This window comes from Opisthorchis viverrini (assembly GCF_000715545.1).
Source record: "Opisthorchis viverrini unplaced genomic scaffold opera_v5_156, whole genome shotgun sequence".
NCBI lineage: Eukaryota > Metazoa > Platyhelminthes > Trematoda > Opisthorchiida > Opisthorchiidae > Opisthorchis > Opisthorchis viverrini.
The window spans coordinates 708,986-731,547 of NW_008751814.1; the positions used below are offsets into that span (position 1 = coordinate 708,986).

At 44.1% G+C, this 22,562-nt stretch overlaps 1 protein-coding gene across 1 annotated transcript in view; it reads right to left on the reverse strand.

Annotated features, from left to right (window-relative positions):
• Nucleotides 1-22,562, reverse strand: part of T265_14207 (hypothetical protein) — a gene marked incomplete at both ends in the record, with an annotated part of 32,990 nt that overhangs the window by 1,029 nt on the left and 9,399 nt on the right. Inside the window, 10 exons of the mRNA XM_009172535.1 lie at nucleotides 1,913-2,145; nucleotides 2,710-2,979; nucleotides 3,472-3,728; nucleotides 8,344-8,580; nucleotides 10,039-10,267; nucleotides 10,379-10,640; nucleotides 12,326-12,555; nucleotides 13,028-13,272; nucleotides 15,011-15,209; nucleotides 16,102-16,370. Of these exons, the coding sequence (XP_009170799.1) occupies nucleotides 1,913-2,145; nucleotides 2,710-2,979; nucleotides 3,472-3,728; nucleotides 8,344-8,580; nucleotides 10,039-10,267; nucleotides 10,379-10,640; nucleotides 12,326-12,555; nucleotides 13,028-13,272; nucleotides 15,011-15,209; nucleotides 16,102-16,370 (2,431 nt within the window). The remainder of the gene's footprint in view (nucleotides 1-1,912; nucleotides 2,146-2,709; nucleotides 2,980-3,471; nucleotides 3,729-8,343; nucleotides 8,581-10,038; nucleotides 10,268-10,378; nucleotides 10,641-12,325; nucleotides 12,556-13,027; nucleotides 13,273-15,010; nucleotides 15,210-16,101; nucleotides 16,371-22,562) is intronic.

Sequence of the window (22,562 nt, forward strand, 5' to 3'; positions counted from 1 at the left end):
AGGATCACGCGGTCCTCATCCTGGAAGGCGAGTAGCACCGACAGCACCCAAGCGTTTCGTGATCTCCTTCATACTCCTCTGCCAGGTCATGGGTTGGCCACCTCTCTGTTTACGCCACTCCGAATTGGGTATAGAAAATAGTACTCTTTTCGGTAAACGATGATTCGGCATGCGTAAAACATGTCCCAACCAACGCAGCTTCTGGTGCTGGACACATTCTTCAATGGAAGTACCCGTTACACAACCGAAAACACGCTTTCTAACAGAATGAGTGTCAAACTAGAAAACGGCGATGACACGCGATTACGTAGAAATTCGCCGATAGTTTTTGACGACACCTCGATATTAATCAGTGGGAAACTTCACCTTAATTCGGATGCGAGAGGAAATTACCATAACGCATGAGTCCCATCGATTACTGATACCTGTTTCTGGAATTCCTCTGCCATTCTGTGTCTATTTCATGCACAAGAACTGGACCAGAGTTGGCACAAAGCGTCAGGACTCATCGTAAAGAGTAGAACCAAGCCACTGAATAAAATGAACTCAACTACTTTGATGATGCTTCGCCTTTACAAAACATTCTTGGTCCGTCACCACCACGCGCCAATCACCAGCGAAATGTCAAAGCGCGTCATGTGTCACTCACATGCCCCTGTCAAAAAATCCGTGGTTCAGCTCCCCAAGTTTCAGTTGATCTTTGGATGACTTTCACTGAATCAATGTACTAATTATGTACATTCATTTGTCGTGACGTGGGGTAAGACAGCCGTTTTCCACATTTCATATAGGTGCCACAGTAAACGTGCTCTAAGGGACGAACCACCGCACGTGGTGTGTGCGTCCAAAGTAGATCAGGATGCTTAACACGTCTACCCACAAATGGAATTCCAGGACACACACAGAGTGCGTTTCAAACATTTGGCCTTGGCACCTGACAAGGTCGCATGGAATACACCACAATAATGCAAAACCAGACGTGAACGCCTTCAGAATGAATGTTTACTCCACATTTTCTGGATGATTTTATGTGTATGAACTAGAAGACCGTATCAGGTTATGACTACACTGTTGCGCGAGTCCCAGCAGGATGCTATGGTGCCTAACAGCCGGCTGCAAAGTTAAATAACCTTAATAGTACATGTCATGTTATCAGTGTTACAAACCAAAACAAATTATTTGAGATGTAATCAAGGTTTTGGCAACAGTGTGGACCGTCCAAAGTTGACGGTCAAGGGACAGCAAAGTAGAAAACTAAATCATATGCGCTATATATTTTAGTTCACCATCACAAAAAAACAAGAATGAAGGGATCTATGAAAAGGATTCGAACAGCATACATACAGTACTGAGAGTGTCCGGAGGTAATGATGTCACCAACTCGTTGATTCTCAGTCGTTAGGTACGGCGTGGCAACTGCAGCACCATCATCTACGCAGGCCGCTTGTGTTACACCACGAAGGCATATGGCGTTGAAAAGCTCCGCCGTATCACTAGCTGCACGTCGAACTTTCAGCCGGGAGAAATGGGACACTGTTGTATAGAGCTGTCGAGGTTGCCAGCGAACGCTCCATATAAAGGCGATTATACAGTGGCGTAACAACTGGTCGATCTGTCAGGCGTACGTTTGTGTGTGATGATCCATCAGACCCCGAATTAGGCAACCCTAAATCTACCACAGCACTTAACTACCAGCCCAACTAGCCGACCCCAAATAGCACAAGTCTAGCTTAATAGTGGAATGATTACTCCTCTAAAAACGGCTCAATCCTGTCACCGAAAAACAGATCAACGGGCCTCGGTATATGCCAAGCGCAGGTGAGCTAAGCTCGAAAAAAAGGTAGCAAAGAACTAGGGTCTACTTTAACCACTAAGTGTCCTCCTGCATAGACATCAAGTAAAGATCACTCACCGTAGAGGCATCATCCGCAAACCTTTCTCCAGGCCAGGGCAATACGAAAGGAAGATGGCCAAGCTGGTCTCGAAAAACAATCCGAAGGTCAAATGATGGTTCCACATTCCTTGTTGGAAAATTGAGTTCCTTCTAGTCTTACAAATCATCAGATCGGCCCACTGCACGATCACAATGGATGCAAAGAAGGCTGTGTGGCAGGTGTACTCAAGACGCTTACGCTGAGTGTAGGTCTAAGAATGCGGAAACAATATAAGATTTAGCAAGGGGAATAGGAACATTGCCATAATCGTGAGAGTACCAAAGGAGCAAAACTGTGTCAAACAGGAACAACTGGTGGCACACATGGAAATTGTGAGAATACCAAGCTCGGGATCTCGTCGGCCCTTACTGCGTATGATGGGAATAAAACTAAAATAGGGATCCTTGCTGTCGTTGTACCACAAATCCGATCGAAGCGAGTCTAATTCTACGAGGAATAGTCAATCTGATTGTATGGACTGTCTCAGGCGATTATGAGCCATTTCTTAGGAGTGGAAGGGACGGTTCATGTGCACGCCTCATGGCAGTCTTCTGGAGGAGACTATTGAGAACAGTGTCAAAATGGATGCCATATATTCTAGCGATAGTAGAAATTTTGCTCGTATTAGCCGTGAATCTAGCCCATGACGGTCCTCACGCCGATTAATTTCCTGAGATAATGTACACAGACTGCGGGGATGACTACTAACAAGTCATATCATACCTAACCGAATGCAACAACGGACAGTGAGATTGCTGAGAAACAAAGTCCTCACCCACTCTTGTCCGTACGAATCAGCCAAGTCGTTAACAGCCTTTGAGTCCCATTCTTCACGAATTCCCAACAGCCTGGTGGGCCAAAAACCATTCTCAGCCATGATGACAAAATAAACAAAGAAACCTCCGGACGCCTGAATCATTCCAATTTGACCGTAAGCCATTGAGATGAGACGTTCGTTGACCAGTTTGTCATGAAGTGGATCGCGGGGCATTCGTTTCATGATATCGGCCTCAGCTTCCTCATAAGCTAATGAAATGGCAGGTACCTGTGAAGTGGAACGATAAAAGAGCCCAAGTCGATTATTATGAGGAATGATTAATATGCATGACATTGTGTGTGAAAACAAATTTGCGATGTGCAAAACCGCGCTGGTAGGTCTCCGTTTTTGGACCCACAGTACGAATTTCATGTGGCTTATTTCATGACGAAATAATGACGTAGTGTTCTACGTCACAAAACCGCGACCGCTGAAGAGGTCAGTTGCAAGCCACAGCAAGCGCTAACCACCTTAGAACGATTTGCGCTAAATTTTCATGCACAAGGTCATATGGCAATTGCGGCACCGCATTCTATTGCCAAACAAGACAGATCTAACATACATCGGAAAAGATTGATCGATATTCTAGCACCAATAGATAAAGCCATTAGGTGAATCAACAAGAGCAGTAGAGTTAACTTCAATCGGCTTCTTAAGCTGAGGAAGTTATGATGGTCCTGGTCACGATGATAAGAACAAAAGCAATAAAATACGACATACCATGTCTGTCCCCAAGTCAATACATAGAATGGTGATCGTACCCAACGGCAAGGGTATGTCGGCCAAAATGTAGACAAGGAATGGAGTGATCTCAGGAATGTTGGAGGTTAGTGTGTAGGCGATGGATTTCTTGAGATTATCGAAAATGATTCGTCCTTCCTCAACACCTGTCACAATAGAGGCGAAGTTATCGTCCAGCAAAATCATATCCGCCGCCTGTTTGCTCACATCACTCCCGGCAATTCCCATGGCTACACCTAAAATATACAGTTGAGATGAGAAACGATGTTATACCAAGACTATGCTCGTGAATGGCGGTAAAAAAACGCCATACTTTTCTGATGTTGGTAATCCACTGTTACTGATCTTCGAGTCAGCAACATCATCCTCATCATCGACAGAACAAGTGTTCAATAATGATGCCCCACTACCGTGCAATCATGTGTTTGAAAAACTTGAAGGATGGAATAAAAGTAAACGGAAAATCGACCTGCCGATAGCCTACTATAATCAATCCGTCCACCCGTCCAGACATCCACTCAGGAAATCTGAATGAAAACTGAAAACACCATTCACATCGATTATCAGCCATATCTTGCAGCCTGTCCAACCATGCACAGGAAATTCACGAGGACACCATCATCGTACTGATAGTACTCAGACCTTTCATTTTCAATTTCATCTTCCTCTGCCAAGACAAAGATCATCTGTCTGGTTGCGCAACCCCGAATGGAGCAAGGAAAACAGCATCCTATTCGGTAAACGGTGATTAAGCCACCGTAGCATTTGGTGCTGGATACACTCTTCGACTGAAAACTGCGCTAAATAACCGAACAATGGGTTTTTAATTAGCTCATCACGAATTCACTGTCATCAACTCGCACGATGTATGATTCTGATGACGGTTGAACCGTCTGGCAGAGACCACGTCACAGCCACATAAAGACATCTTGTTCTGTAACCTGATACACAAGCCCATAGGGATTCAGATGTATGCAGCTTGTCGCCATAAAACACGTGACGCAAGCTCACAATATTAACCTCACCGCACACAATAATCTGAACTAACTTCGGTCTCAGTTTGTCAGCTCACAAATCGTGTGCCGAAATACAGTGATTCCAGTTGCTACGGCTCCGTTCAACAAGGATAAGGAGAACGCAGGAATGATAACCGCGCTTGAGAGCGATAGCACATTTGTCTGTCGAGTATAGCAAGAAGTGAACTAATACAACTTCTAAGACATAAACGCCTCACAACCTCCAGTGACTTTCCTTGAATGGTAAATGGTGTGTTTGGCGATAGCATGTTCAACAGCATGACCTTAAACTTCTTGGGTGCCAAATGCATGCTAAAGGACGGGATGACTTCGGTCAGTTCACGCGAAAACACCTTTTCCTCCGAGAAGACGGGAACGAAGTTTATTCCGGATCGACGTTTTCGTTAGCTATTTGAACACCATGACTTAGAAGATCATCCAGGTTTCATCTCATTACCCCGTTGATCACAAAACTGAGTCTAAATGGAGAGAGAGGCTATCCTTGCCAGAAACCACTTTGAGTACGAAAGCTTTGGAGGGCTCACACGCCTGGAAATACAGGAAACTCATTATACTCACAAATTTCAGGGGTAGTCCTTGCTGAACAAGTGTGTTAAGAACAGACTGATCAACTGAGTAGAATGAGTCTTGGAAATCCAACGTATCAAAATTCTGGCCAGGATGCAAACGACCAGAAAGTTATTTTTATAGCTTTGGAAGTATCAGTCGACTAACTGACGACGCATCACTACTGTCCTGCTGTTACCGCCTGTTTTGATAGAGACACAATCGGCCTGTGTTTCATAAGCTGTGTTTATTTGGTAGGGATCGCCTTAGCAACTAGCAGTGATTAAACCGGATGTATACCAGCACGTCACATAAATATGCTCGGCGACCAGAAACTATTTCTGATTGTGTTCGTTTGGTGGCAAAAGAGCTCAGCTAACCGTCACTAAGACTCACCCATTCCCATTTTGTTCCGCTAGTGTTGCTGCGGAGGCCGACTAAGTTACACAGTAATGAAGACGTCCGAATTTCTATTTCTAACAGTAAGCTTACTTACAACGCACACGTCAGTGAGAAATGTGCGCTCGATTCATTTGACCGGTCAAAAATGTGGCATCTGATATATCCCTACCTAGCCAAACAGCCTATTTATTTATTTTTTTATTTATTTATTTATTTATTTCATGAGCTTCTCAAATAGCTATTTCTTGGTGAGACAACACTCCACAGTAGTTCTCTCAGCAGTTCTCAGATCTCTCTTCAAAAGCGGTGGCTGCTGGGGAAAGTACGGCATGCGTGAGTACTTCTGCAACTTATCTAGCGATTAAGGAAAAGACCTTGCAAGACGAGACAGACCTTGAAATTAGCAGTAAACTACGGAAGGTCAGATGATCAGATGATAAATAAACGGTCACAGGCAATTATCGGTATGTTAAGAGTGTAGGTCATGGGTCAGCTGTTGTAAAAATGAATCGGGCAGTTTATATAGACTCGGCTCGAGATAGCCCAGTAGTTAAAGTACGAACTCGCTGACCGGTAGGTTCGTGATCAAAACCCGACCACTCAATCTCGGACGCTCCTGTCTAGGTTTGGGAAACCTGGCAATATCCCAGCCCTCGTGCTTCCTTTGGGTGACATGGCAGCTATTTACCGGCCGCCATCAAATTCCTCCTAGACGGTCCGGAAGGCACTTATTCACAGAGAATACGGGTCGAAATAATGTACCAATGAAGCTTTGAACAGCCTATCCATGTTGATGGATCAGCAGAAACCATATAATTGAGCATTGACGTTTTTTTGGCGCATAACTGTCATATGATGCAATGGAGGCACAAGGGACGGACTATTGTCCATGTGTCTATGCCTACACAGGAACAGTAAAAAGCCAGAACTGAGTCTGAATCACGATCACAAGCTCGTGCCTTGATAGCTGAGATACCTGTGAACCACAGTTCGTGGAATATTTTCAAGTTTCAAAAGTAATAGACCTTGGAAGTTTGTAGACTATGGACAGCCTTTGGAAAACTACACTGATTTTTAAACTACTTTGGTAATGACGGGACGCCTAAATGAAGCTAATGTGCTGCAAGGAGGCTGCTCGGTGTTTCAGGAAACAGCACATCCATAAAGGAGAGATTCAGTTGATCTCCCGTTAACACCAAAGTATTCTGTATGAGTACATTTTTTTCAACTGCATGCAATTTGGTGTTTAAGGATAGTGTGACGCCGGAGGCTACGTCTACTTGCGTTCCACGAAGAGCGAAACCGATAGTAGGTCATCGAGGTGTTTCTAGCAATGAGTAATGAGTTATGCCTGAACACTTGCGCTAAGCAAATAGATGACAGCGAGGATCGTTGATTTAGGCTTTCCACCATCAGAAATTTTCTTAAAGCCTCGCCTCCTCCGATACCTTCAACGATTTCGCACATCGATTTATCTGCACTTTTTGCATGACAGTTGTCAGCTCTACCAGTCCTTCCCTGACGACGACCCGGACGTACAACCAGACACAAACTTGCAACTCGGCTGTTTGAGGGTGCAGCAGTGACAAGTGGTAGGTGCACCTACGGTGAATGGTGGTCGTTCAGATGCAACTCCATATTCACATAGAAAACATACGTGATTTGACACAAATTTGTTGACCCGGACTGCATAAAGCTTATAAAGCGATCGGACTGACCGTAAAATCAATTATACCAACAGTCAACCAGCTGGCCCAATGAATGTACGCACGCGTGCGAGTGAATCCATCATGACTGTGCAACTAATCTATCAATGTACGACAGCACTGTGTGTCTGCAACCGAGTAGCCGAGAACTAATGATCGGAGGTCGAGTGATTTGCTCCTTGATAGCATTGTTCACCATCGTCGTTAATTTAAGCAAATTTGAATACACATACAGTGAGACTATATAGCTACAATGGCCCTTCAAGAAAAAGTACACTGGTAAGCAAATTTTCCGGAACAACTGGAGAGTCACCATCAGCTGTAAGAACCGCGTACTTGTCGTGCAGTGTTTGTAACTGCCATAATTTCGTTTATCAATCATTTGGGGAGGTAAGGTAGGTGGCTGCGCATTGGAGGTGGGTGCCGACAAATTGGTGCGTAAATACGGTTCTGTCAATAGACTTTTACGTGAAGGGATTGGGAAGGGAGCCATGCATTGAGGCAATCGCTTGGAGGCATGAGCGCTATTGAGGGTGCCACTGGTCCATGTCTGACATTGTCTTTAACCATTGATGTGGCCTGTCTCGGAGTTCCAGGGAGACGGCAATAGCCAGTGCAGCTGAGCTTGGTAGTAATGGCTTTCACACTTCACTACCAAGCCATTGTTTGACCTCGTCTGGCTCGTTTCCACCTCTCGCGTGGTTCTGCAAAAAGAGGCCTTCGAATAGTTCGGTCGACCAGCGTACGGAGCACGTGACCAAGCCAGCACAACTTACACATTGTAATTAGTTGATTTATCATGGGCGAGTTATTTCGTCCGAACACTATTCGACGTATTTAAGCATTGCTGATCCGGTGTTCCCACCGGACTCGGGCAATGCACAGAGGACATCGATGATCAAATACTGAAAGTCTTCTGACGTCCACGACACGCAGTGGCCATGTTTCTGACCCGCATAGCAATATGGATCGCACCGCAGCATGGCAAACTCGACCCCTGGCGGATAAGCTGATGTCACGTCTACGCCACAGGTGACGCAGGTTCACGAAAACTGCTCTAGACTTCCCAGTCCAGATGGAAATATCGTCTTTCGCTAGACCACCTGAAATGATACAGCTTTACAGGTAGACAAACTTGTCTACTACCTCAAGCGTCTCACCTACAAGCATGAGGCTAGGGCTCGAGTCTACCCAGTCTTGCAGTAGCACTTTGCACTTTGCAGGTGTCAAGCGCGTGCCAAACCGTGAGACAGAACTATTCAGATTATTCAATACTGTTTGCAGTGCCACAGCATGAGATCCAAGAAGAACTATGTCGTCTGCGTACTCGATATCTGTGAGCAGACTCCCCGGTAGCACTTCAAACCCATAGGCGTTAGAGGCTGACAGTGAGTCTCCTATAATCGTATGAATGACGACGTTAAAAATTAAAGTTGAAAAATGACAGAGCTATCCGACACCGCTTGATATGGTGAACTCAGGTGAGAGCTTCCCGTAGACCTTCACACGGCTGAGGGAGTTGGCTTACAGCGCCTTCAGGAAGGTCAAGAATTTATGGGGGGCAACTTTGCTCCACAGACACTGCCATAGTGCCTGACGATCCACAGAGTTAAAGGCAGCTTTGGAGTCAAGGAACACAACGACTGTTAGGTGATGCAAACAGTGTCGCTGTTACAGGATCTGTCGGAGGGTGAAGATGTGATCGATGCATCCTCTTGCAGGACGGAACCTAGCTTGGTTTTCTGCGAATCTACCTCTCCCTGTGTTCAGTCAACCGTCGAAGAATAAGACCAAAGAGGACCTTCGATACCACGACTTCCGGGCTGAGGCCACGGTTTCACACAGCATCCGCGTACCTTTTACGAAGATGGGAATAACTACCAATATACTCCATTCTACAGGCACCTTACCTCCGTTCCGCATAGCACCAATAGGCTTAGCAAGATGGGCCATCAGGGATTTTCCGCGACCTTTGAAGAGGGCTGTATACATACCGTCCTTCCGTGTCCTACCGTGTCTTCTCACGTTTCAGTAAGGATAGAAGATTCGTTCTATTAGTGGAACTAATCAACTATCTTTTTTTGAGTCAACAGCTCATATCCTGTTTGTGTTGTCCGTTATCCTCCCACGAAAAGCACCGCTTCTCGCGATCATGCCCACAAACAACCGATGCCGACACTCAGGTCAAGGGAAAACCACGCAAATGGACTGAAGTGATTATGGACTTTGGTGATCATTGCCCCACACCTCGATCGTCACATAGCTTCGAAGTGTCAAACAACTAAGGGATATAGAGTCACTTCTAATGAACGCAGCACCTATTTATGTAGGGAAGGTATAGGGATAATTTCAAATGCAATTTGCTACAGTCGAGTTGGTACAATTCTCGGGATGATAATAAACGCTGCGAAATTGTAAGTTTTCTCTAGGCTACGTACAGACCGTTGGAATTCCGGACTACCAAAATATCCAGCATCCTGATTTGTAGGTGCTATGAGTAGAAAAATATATCGAAATGCAGAAAACAGCCTTAATTTTTAGTGTCCCATTTGTAGACATAAATGAGCACCTCTACGTGGCCCCATTGATAACAGCCCACATCTGGCTGCGGTAGTTGCAGGCAGAAACAAGCGATACCTTGCTATTCAGCAGATACCATTGGGTTTACAGTTCGGTAGAAGAACTCTGCAAAGTTATACAACTAATTAATGCAACTAAATAGTACAACTAAATAGTAACTTGGATCAAACATGTTTCGCCATCAGTTTGAAGCATGAATTAACATTTCTTTCCATTGCTCATTTAACCCGGTCAGAGAGAAGAGTTTGAACTCGCGCACCCGCGCATCAACTAACCAATATCTGCCTGTTTCAAAGCCGGACTGTCGTTCACTCCATCGCCAGTCACAGCCACAATCGCACCTTGACGTTGGCAACCTTCGACAATGATTAGTTTCTGCTGTGGACTGGTACGAGCAAACACAATTTCGTTGTGGTTCTGCAAAATCTCATCGATCTGGGCCGGGGTCATATCACGCAGATCGGATCCATGGATCACACATGCATTCGCATCCCGAGGATTGACCTGAAACAGTAAAGAAGGGAAAGGGATACAATCGGAAAGCAAATGTTTAACTTTATACTCATGTATATATGCATATGTATATAAGGCCAGTCACAGCCACGCATTATTTACCTGGCGTACGGTGATCCCACGCTCCGCAGCAATATCATCCACAGTCTTGCTCCCTTCTGAAATGATACCGACTCCTTTGGCAATCGCCTTGGCGGTGATTGGGTGGTCACCAGTAACCATAATAACCTTGATACCGGCAGAACGGCACTTAGCTACCGCGTCGGGAACAGCAGCACGTGGAGGATCAATCATGGACATAAGGCCAACGAAGCGCATGTTGGTGATTGGGAAGTTTACTTCGTCCACATTGAATTTGAAATCTCTATGCGGGCAAACACGTGTATCGAATGCAAACGATAAGCAGAATGAAACCACGGAAAGACCAAAACATCAAAGATCCCCGTTTGGACAACCTATGGTGACCTCAGTTAGAAAGTCAGTCAAACTAATGAGCAGTCGGAAATCCCAAGTAGTAGCACCATGAATGTGCATCGCATTCCTGAACAACTTTTGTGGGTAAGTGATGACAATAAGTAAGTAATAATAATGAGCCCAAACAGCATCGACGGATTACTGTGAACTCGGAACATCCGTTATGTAGCTCCGTTAGGTAGCTCAACAGCTGGTAAATTATATATTAAACATCCTATTGACTTCCCAGAAATAGTTGGTTGTACAACCTATGGGCATTACCTTAAACGAGAGCATCCACTGGACATTAGCGGAAGAAATCTACCACGAAAATAAATAAAAAATATCGTCTAGCTGTAACGTCCTCTCGGTGCTTATCTGCCATGCCACCCAAATGGAGCACGACAGCTGAAATACTTCCAGGTTTCCCAAGCCTAGACGGGAAAAGTCTAGATGCAGAGGCCTGGTTCGAACAACGAAACTTCCGGTCAGTAAATTCGCACTCCAACAACTGAGCCATCTCGCCCCAAACCACAAACCAACAGAACAAGCTGACTGTCGAGCTGCTTGTCTCCTACTACATCACTTTTTGTTGCGAGACATCAAGTTGATGAGGTGACGAACATCGTGAACCACACCGTAATAAGGGAGTCGGGTTGGCAGGTATTTGTAAAACGTTGTTCATTCTTGACAGTCCATTCGTTTCCAGCTAGTACGGTGAAGCTTATTCGTTGGAACTAATGCAGAAAATGTTAGGTTTTTGAACTCACGGATGAACTATCATTAACTGAGTTAACGATAGCTTTGAGCAAGCAATCCAGAGGAAACAAACAAAGTCAGAAGCTTGATCGATGAAAATGGCAGCTCCAATATCATAGTCGTCAAAACAAGTTACAAATAACCTACACTCTGTACGTGGAGAGTGAGAGTCATAAGCACCAAGCACAACTTTCCGGATTCCCTAATCCCGTCTGGCTATGTTGACAAAATAACCGAGTCATCGACTCATTCAACTACCACCATGATTAGATGCAATGTTCGACTAATTCTTGCCTGCCACCTACTCAATCTCGCGCCAACGCTCACAAGAACATGGTAGTAGATCATGCCCCTGTTAAGACGAGTGCTGTTGTCGGACAAAAGTAAACACGGTTTGTCTGTTTATAGTATTGCGATTAGATCTTTGACCAATGAAGACATTTAAACGCCACCACACAAATCTCCCATTGTAATGCTAGTGTCCTAGTGCTATGGGCCCACGGAACAACCATGCGTTGACAGCCACTAACAGTGAATGGCCACGACAAGCACCACTCTGGCAGTAAAACCCAAACTAGTGTAGTTACTCGAATTATGGCGCGATCGTCCCAGAAATGGGTGTCTGAATAATCCTCTGCTAAATAGAATGTGAACTGTGAAGTGGGATTAGGAAATCGGAACTGCCGAGTCTGAAGCGAATATTAACAAGACAAATTAGCATCATAATGGAGTGAGGAAACATTAATTGAAATGATGGTTCAAAAGAATTATTTTATCTGACAAAGAAGATGAGCGAATCATGCTGAAAACTACCAAAAAAGAACTCCAAAGACTTACTTGCCAAATGTTTCCTTTGGTAAACGCACATCGCAGAAGCCCAAAACACGTTCACCCATTCCCCCTAATTCCAAATAGGCACTGTTGAATTGGTCACGCCACTCGTCAGTCATTGTCTCCTCTTTGCCTTCCAGTAGGATGGTACTACAACGATCTAGGATCCGTTCAGGAGCACCCTTCATAACAATCAGAAAACGATCGTCTCCGTCGTTGGTCTCGTGAATAGAAAGCTGTTCAGAAATAAATTCAGAATAAGTCAGTCAACAAAAGAACAAGTGGATTAAAATGTCATCGATTGGTGAGACACAAAATGAGGATTGTCGCAAAAAGGAACCGTTAAGTTAAAATAACTGGATGCACTTTCGGTAAAAAGTAAACGCTATTCACAACTGAGACGGAATTTGTCTATGGAACCGATATCCTAGACCAATTTTACTTAATTCTCCTAAACAGCCAATAAATGGTCTCCTAATATGTTCAGAACTGAATATGGTCTAACGCCAACAGAAACATCCATATTAGAATGAAACTACAAAGAAGACCTATGATCTTTGGTTCTATTTCGGTTGTTGAAGTACAGTTGAAGATATCCAGCTCGCTTTCAACCGCCTCAAGTATAAACAAAGAACAGTACAGTCTGAAAAGCATATCTGGCGCGCTAGATAAAACTGGTCTACAGAGCTATTCAACAACGACCCTTACTTGATATTTGTTCGTAGAATTGAAGGGAATCTCGGCAACTTTGGGATTTTGACGTCGATACTCTGTCACGCCACCAAACGACAGTTCAACGCACTTTAGTAGGGCAGATTCAGATGCGTCACCATTGCATTCACGCTTGAGCACAGGCTTATTTTCTTCGCCCACTTTGAACTCAGCTCGATTACACAACATGGCAATTCGCGCCAATGCCATCCAAGTAGGTGAGCTCTTATCGTAGTTGGCAACTAAAACCAAGCGATAGGACTCACGTTAACGGGCGACAACACAATCGATAGTGTCAAATTCAGTGTCCACTAATCAACAGCCAGACAAAGTATCTAGTTGACTACTTGGTCCTCCCAAGAAAGATACTCTAGCATTTATGCTCCTGTTGAAGTATAACATACGGATGACCTACTCGTATGAAGAATTCTGATGGATGGGACAGAATGGGAAACACGCATCACCACAACAAGGAGTGTAAGCCGACACTGAACCATTTGTGGACGTACATGTACAATTTTACGAGTAGTCGGTTAGGTCAACAGTCACCATGAGTATATGCGAATCGGATTACCGGCGTCAACAACTGAACAGACGTTCGTGAGCGTCGCAAACAGAACAGTATGGAACAACTGCTATGAACAAAACATTTTTAACTTGGTGCCGTAACCACACTATTTATCAGAGCTAGTGGGTAATCAGCATGAAACCGGTGTGAAAACAAAATCAATAAAAGATAAACTTAGGTTTCGGATGGTCAAATCTGCAGACGAATCATTTGAGGGTGATCAACCCACTGGCTATATGATTCTTTGTCTTCCGACGTGTCTCCACCTAATTGAAATGTAAAGTCGCAAGTTTTGCAGATCAGTTGTGAAGAAGCAAACACATCTACAAATTGTACGGAACCAACAGAGTAGGCATTCACAGCAAAGTGAGCTGGTCTTCTATTGAAAGACAAAATCTCAAAAGACAGAGTTGTTGTGACTTCGCTACGAGGTCCTATCAATTTAAAACTATACGTGAAACTGGTCAGTGTCCCAATAATACCAGTAGCTTGTTTTTACCAGCCGCAGGAATAACGGTCAAGACCCATAAGGAGACCCGTAAGTTTTTTATATATATTCATGGAGTCGGTCTTGAAAATTCGCAATCCGACCCCCTGATTACGGATTAGTTGGGCATATGTGACTTCTGCTGAGAGACGATATAAGGCTCTTGACCAAAGACATCTCGGATGCATTCCACAAATTCCTAACGACGTAAGTCAAAAATGGGTGTTTGATTGTGCAGCATACATTTCAGTCGCCGGAATACCCAGCGACACCAACAGCGGTGGATCCGCCACGTGCTACGCATGCTGAAACATAGTCTGCCGAGTTGAGTGTTGTTTTTCGTGCCTCTTTTGGAATGGCCTGAACCTCAAAGGGAACAACTTATGACTTGGCAGAGGGGTGTGCAGTCCGCCTTCCACGATTGGGTCTCTGTGATCCTCCTCACATTTGACCGGAGATATTGCAAGAATTGGGCGGCCGATCGATGTCAGCATCTTTCCAGACTGTCTGAATGGGCGTTTGAATGTGTAGGCACTTCAGAATGCTTGCGATAGGTTAGCAGCAAGTCCTTCCCACACCTATCATTTCCTCTTTTTTTCCGTTTAAGGCTTCAAGTATGATTGAAATTTGTGGTTGTATGGCAGTGAAGCATCAGTGTCAACACCGATGCTGCTGTCCCTGATGCTGATGACTGGTAACCGTAGTCGAAAGCACCAACTATTGATCAGTCAAGAAATAACGAGATTGGTTTACGACTCTACGCCACAAGAGCTCCGCGAATGAAGCGCAAACGTGAAAATATGTTCACGACTATCCACTGAAATACGGTCACCTCATCACAGTGCGTCAGAAACTCCCAATCGGTAGGAAACCAAACTATTACTGGCAGTCCGCAGCCTACGAATACACGAAAGTATGAACTCACTCGATTGGTCGTCCGTCGTGTCCGCGTTATAGATATTGTTGTCAAACCACATGTGTGCAACTGTCATTCGGTTTTGGGTCAAAGTGCCAGTCTTATCTGAACAGATTGTACTTGTCGAACCCAGAGTTTCAACAGCTTCTAAGTTCTTGACTAGACAATTTTTACTCGCCATGCGCTTTGCAGTGAGAGTCAGACAAACCTGATAAGGGGTCGGGAAAGTAAAATGGTAAACGTGATTTTAGATTGGCAATCAATGATATTGGATGCCCCCCAGAGATCGAAATTAGCTTTTTGTAAACACTATGGACAAAGGCGGCCAAACGTTTATGATGTTCTATACTAGCCTAGACCTCATTTGCCCCGTGGGGCCCCTCCCTCAACCCCACAATGTCGTCTGAGTAGTTAGCGTTAAGGTGAGATACCGTAAGAAAGGAACTAATAAACCAACAGTAACAATAAGAAACCGAGAGGAGTGAGGACTTTCTAGACGGTCTTTATTACGTTGCAATAAAGTTTGTAATCTCTTCCTTTTAAAGATGACAGGGGATTTTTAGTACCAATCACAATGAAACAGTTTGCGCTCTAGGGTCAAACCAAACCAAACTGCTTTTTAGCCACGCTGGTTGCAACTAACCGTGATATGCGATTTAATCAGCCTAGGAAATTTGCATTGTATTACCATGTAGGATCAGAGATGAGATGACCAAGTCTGGATAGCTACGTTTCTGTACTTAATATCATAATCCTGGCTAACACCTCAACGTTTGATGTGTTCAGCAGAAGCTGAAAATATTTCATTGAAGTAGCTCGTTTGCATCACGACTGAAGAACAGTCAAGGAAAGGTATTATACTGCCCTATAGGAATTTCCCGTGCAGTACATACTAATCTCTCGATAACAAATGTGACCAGTGGCCCCCATCCAAACAGTATGAAACCTTGTGAGTGATGTTCCGTCAAGTATGCAGTATACTTTAATCCGCGAATACAAATACGTAAAGGTTGTGGAGGCACGCATAATTCAATACCTCCGAAAGGCCCGAATAAGATTATTTTAACGTCGTGAGCAGAAGTTGTTTGACACACGCTCACCGTGACAGTAGCCAGTAAACCTTCAGGCACGTTTGCGACAATAATGCCGATTAGAAAAATGACAGCTTCCAGCCAGTAGTAGCCCAGTAGCAAGGCAATGACGAAAAACGACACTCCAAGGAAGACAGCCACGCTGGTGATTATGTGGATAAAGTGGCTGATTTCTCGGCTTATCGGAGTCTGGCCGATTTGCAAGCCGGAAGCAAGATTCGCAATCCGGCCCATCACTGTTCGATCCCCGGTGCTCACCACAATACCTCGGCAAGTGCCTAAAGTGGGTCAGAGAGAAAGAGGGATACGAATTACCTGGATTGCCTTCAAGCGGAATTCACTCTTGAACAAACAAAAAATAAGCAGTCCTGTGTGATCATGAAAACCACTATTTCGGCATACTCACTGGTTTGACTGAATCCTCAACCATGTCAAAACATGACGGGTGGATTCAGAAGTCCACCGTGTCATAAGCGAAGATATCGACCCATAGGGAAAACAGATAGCTCTTCAACTCGTTGCTAGATTATACAACCGCATAAATAATCATAACCTTATAAAGTTCATTAAGGGCCGTTAATTGGTGGTGTTCTCAGACATGAGCGAATTACCAGAATCGAATCGAGCAAGGTGGTCAGTGCGTACTTAATGAACATTCACTTCATGTGTTTTAGCCTACGTTTATGAACTTTCATATTCAATGTACGATAAACACGGCAGTAAACACAAATATAAAACGGTGTTGCATGAAAGTGACCGGTCAAAGATAACAGACAATAGGGTATTGTTAAATTTCCGCGAAAAACCTGATGGTTTAAATTACATTCAGCTGAACTGTCTTATAACCAGTGTGCGCTAAATGTTAACGATGCTGAGCCCACTTTATATGTTAGTATTTTTGGTAAGTTACACGACCTGTTCTTCGTCCTTCAGCAGGACAGAGTAGAAGATCGAGTCTGGTCATAAACCAAAAGAGGAAATTTTGAACAGGTTAACACACACTTGGGTTCATTCCCGTGGAGTACCATTCGATCATCCTAAAACGTGGTTGTGGGAGCCGTGCACGAATCGGAAAAAGTGAAAATCCAAGACCCAGGCAAAATAGGACACCGAACATTGGGAACTATGCAGATATGGGGAACCGTAAGGGGAAGCAGTGATGTTTTTGGAATATTTTGGCCTTCTAGTTAGCCAGCACACAGTTTTGATTCTATCAGTAACACCGGTTGAATTCCTAAGACAACAAGGTAATTGGTGAGATGTTAACGTATGTCGAGCCGTCACATCAAACCGAACATTTTCCATACACTTACAGATGTCACCTTAAGACCATCTTTTAGGGATTTCAAATGATAACAAACATTAGCCATCAATCCGACAGCTGTGTAATTAAGAATGAATGAGCCCAGCCGTCCTCTTTTAATTCAGCTTCGTAATCTTTCATGTCATGTGACAGTTCACTGGCAGATTCGGTGACACTGACATAGGTAAACCAAACCAATGCTTATCGCAAACAATCGCTGGACACACTCCGATAGAAGCAGCGGCACAAAGCCAAACATGAAACCACGAAGCAGCCAAGACCAGCCACATCAACAACCAATAGCCTGATGACTGCCGGTTACTCAGCTGACCCTAAGGAGGCGCTCAGAGTAACCAGGCCCAATCACAAGCCCCGATCCTGATCCAGTTGATTCTATAGATGAAGGCTTCCGATACGCCGCTGCCTTGTACCTAGAGGTTGGCTGACTGACCTCAACATTGTCGCGATGCCAGCCTATGTGGCGTCTGAGGAAATTAAATTAAATTCTATCTTAGTGATCCAAGCCAAACGACTACGCTGTTGTACGCTGTCGTAAACCGTTGGTAAATTGAGGACAAAGAACGTTGTGTTGACACATTGGGTTCGTGGATCGCCACCTAGCATACCCCAGAAGTGGATGAATGAAGATGTGTAGTGTCTCTGGGCGTGGTCATGTGACATCTAATGGGCCAGACTAGTTACGCCACCCTTTTTGTTTCAACATTCACAACAGATATGAAATAACTTGTGATAAGCCACAGACTTCGGACCCATTCAATTCAGGGTCAAGAACGATACGATCTGTTTATTTTATCCAGTAGTACAACGCGGTGACCTTTCATGAGTTGCATCATTTAACTATAGCAAGAATGGTGTGCGGAATTAGCTTACTCCTCCCGTAAACTAAACGTAAACCAAACTAACTAAACGTAACTAAACACATAATAGGACTACACGGTCAATATCGAGAATGACTCCCGATTACGAGAACAGATAAACCTCCGGATGTCTAATTCGAACAAGAGTGAAGTATCAAGTGGCCCGGGATTGCGTAAGTAACATGCTTATATAGTAGGAGGAAATAAACGATTGTGTATAGACGTGTCACTGCACACACACGCTTGCGCTACGGACGCGTAGACTCGTGTACATATTCGTGCCCGTTTGCAATTCTGCAATTCTGTTCGAATGTTATCGACCGGCAAGCAAGAAATTTTTCGCTACCAATTTACAGCGTGGTGTGAAAAAGCAAAACGTCACCACGCACCAAAAACACAGATATGTATAAATAATCCGGAATGACGGAAGAAAGACAAACCTAAAAAGACGACCCATTCGTATATTTCCGTTTGTCTGCAACCGAAATGCAAATATCACAAAGTGAATCGAATCACCAAACAATACAGTGTAGAGATATCAACAAGGAGCTGGGTTGACATCTGGGGAGGAGATGGCGCCACAGTTTTCAGTGTTGTGTCAGTTTGACCTCCTCCGACCACCACATGCTTGGAGGTCTCCTGAATCAAGTTTCGGGGGTTCATATGACTAGCGGTCAGCATAATGCGCCCCATCCGCGTGACGCATTGGATGTCGTGTAACTTGAGTGAGTTTAACAAAGTTCACAACCATAAAGCTGAAGCACTTTTTGTTGAATTACCTGTCATCAAAAATAAGGACTATAAACTTGATCGCCTTGTACATGAAAAACTAAAAGCAGCTTACCAAGTGAGTGCTCTCTTTTAGTTCCCAGTTCCTGAACCCTGATTTAACGGTGCACCCCTAAGAAATCTTAATGCCTTTGCCTTCAGGATATAGGTATGCATGTGCTTGAGAAACAGTATTGGAGCTGATGGTGATAAGCATCTTAACTGAAGTCAACAGTACAAATATATTAATAATATTATGCGTATTATACGTATATATAAGTATATATATACGTATAGCAGCTGGTACAGGGATGTCCGGTAATTCATAAACTTGCATAAACGTTCGACTGCTTAGTTACAAGGAGAAAGGTGACCGTAAATCTGGACTACAAAAAACATTGATTGAACTGTCAAGAAAACCCACTGGCCAAATCTGCGGGGTAGGTTGGTCATTGTAGATACTTGTAAAGGGACTGCCACCCCTTGTTAGTAATTGTACGACACGACAAAGGAGTTTCGTGACAGTTAAATAATACTTTCAGTCTGGCGTCGCCAACCAGGTTTTCGCCCCTCAAAACTACCGGAAGAAAATCAGTAAAGGTTAATAGTCACCTCCTTTGGATGATTTAAATACTATTTAAATTTGTCAACTGGTTCGGTGAATCTCGTGCAGTAGGAAGGAAGATAGGAACAGAAGTACCGTTAGATCTCTTAGTCTTGATTAGTGTCAGCGAAAAGTGCGATCTACAGACAGTTTAGATACTACAGGTTCAAGGGAACCAAACCACCTTTTACAATACCTGATACAAAACACTATGTTCCAGGATTCGGGGTAGCACAGGAAGTTCATCGGATCGCCTAAGGGTTGATGTGTGCAATACGGAGCTGGATTTTCTCAACCAAGAGTTGCAATAGAGTAAATTTACATTATGAGCTCGTGGATGGCGAAAGTGATCACGTTTGGTGGATGGAGAGTGACGCTTAATGTACGTCTGTACGAATACTTGAGTGTTTGACTAGTTTCTTTGTCATTCGGAAGAGTATCACCACCCGAAGTTATGGACTTATGTGCTTCGTTCGGCACACGAAAGTCCCTGGTTCGAGTTGTGTTAGGACGGTCAGGTCCTAGCGAACAATTCGATCTTTTGTAATATTTCACTAAGGTATCGATTTCTCACCGTTGTAGCCAAATGAACCGCAGCGCTCTTTTTTTCTTTGATTCATCCTCAATATAGCCGATCTTCATTAGGTCTCATTTGTCTTCTTTCCTTGGACTTTCCACTCAAGTGCTATCAAGTACTATTCATCCACCTCCATCTCCACCACCCAGCTACCACAGAGTTACGATAGTGGCGATGGATCTCCCACGATGTCACTTTCAGCTGAACAAATGCAGGTGATTTTGGAACACCAGCAAAAGCAGTCTGCGGATCTTGTATTTTTGGGCGCTGAAATCGATAGTCTTCAGAATTCACGCGTCATCCAGACTGTCAATTACTCTTCCTGGGCAGCTCTCATTGTTGTGGTGAAGAAGACTAATGGGAAGATCAGGAATTGTGCTGATTATTCCATAGGCTTGAATGCTACACTCGATTCACATCAGAATCCTCTCTCAGTTCCAGAACATCTGTTCACCAAACTCAATGGTGGTAATTGCTTTTCTAAACTCGATCTAGCTGATGTCTAGTTACGAATCGAGGTTGCGAATGACTCCAAGGATCTTCTAACCATTAACAGGCACCGTGATCTTTTCCAGTTCAATCGTCTTCCCTTTGGAGGAAAAAGGTGCCAGTCATATTCTAACAGATCATGGACGCTATGCTAAATGGGTTAACACTCATCTACTGAATCACCCAGATACCACAGTTACAATAGGTTGACACTGGTAATTCGATCTTCACTGATAGCTTCCCGTCGACATGCACGACGACTAAACTGGCTACTAGGCTGCCTCGGTTTTTAACTGTTCAGTTGTCTTTGCATGGGTTGACAATCATGGGCCATCAGTTAGGCATAACGACGGCTTTAGATATGCCGTTTCTGATAGCTTTTCTGTTTTGGGAGTTGCGGGTAGAATTCGGCTCCGATAGTATTAAACAGATTGAGCACCATGTGGTGTATAATAAGGAATTTTCAAAGTTGAAACAGCGTAGTCGAATAAGACGTCATACCCCAATGTTTCAGTTGCCGTAGTCAACCCTAATCTAGGATTTCTATAAGCAATTCTGTTTTATTCCATCAGGTTCATACATGGGATAGGGTGTTCTGTTAGTTGCACATGAAAGCACCCCAAACAGCATGTGGAATCATCATCATCATCGACAGCGTTCAACACCGATTCTTCACCATGGTTTATTTGAAAGCCTTATTGTAAAGAAAAGAATGAAGGTGGACGGGGTCAGAGGCGTAGGTCGGTTTGATAGTCAAATTCTGAAACGGATGACCCTTAACGTACAAATGTGGGAAAACACATGGACTGTGATAAACCAGGTCAACAAATCACCTCTCTATTAGCGCTGTCGTAAAGGGGCTTCAACGGCTATCTAGGGCTACAACCCGTAGTGATTTGCTGAGGTCGGCAAAGACGCTGGTACAATCGAAGTTGTAAAATCGTACTTCATCTATACGTGATGTTACGTTGCTTCCTCAAGCAATGTTCACGGAAAGTTGTTACACACAAAAGCGACCCTAGTTTACCAATAGCACCAATGTGGGAGCCCACTAGGGGCTATTTATCACGTCGGGAGTACACACCACTTTTGTCTTCATGTTTCCTAAGTCCCGAGAACATTGGCGCCGTGAGTAGTCTGGTATTGAAACTCTTCTGATGTTTGCTCAGTGAGCCCCTGAACACTCCGCTCAGGCCGGAGAACTTGTTCGCAACCCCGTAAGGAGTCTAGCCCAGGTGTCACAGGACTTCACGGAAGCGTTCTTAAGACGAAAAGATATTAGTGGCACAGATCCATTATTATTAGTAGTAGTAGTAGTAATATTTGTATTAGTACCATTACTATTAGTGGAAGTACTGAAAAGGCCATCACCTGACTCGCAGAGCATGTCCTCGCTGCGTGCGAATAAGGTTTAACCCTAAACGGACAGAGACAAAGTTTAGGAAGCGAGAACTCCATTTGTCCGGTAAACGGCAAGATCTTAGTGAGAAATGATTAAGTGTTATTTATGAACACTTCCAACACAATAGTGCGAGGAAATTAATTACGCGAGCTATTGTTGTCCTGAGAAGTGAAAGTGGGGAAAGGAAAATAATAGCGTGTGAAGTGGTATGATAAAATCAAAAAACGCAGCAAATAGGAACTCATAGTTTGGGCATGTGATATATTGGAACGATTGGTGGGAAGAACCCAGAAGCTACGTAGTGAGGAAAAGTCTACATAATATTAGCAAGCCTGACAAACGAGAAAACAAAAACAGCTAGAAACGCGTTGCTAAGGCCAAATAAAAGACAGAATTTGCCTCATCAACCTGAAGGTATGCGTGTGCGTATGTATTTGTTCGCGTGCGAA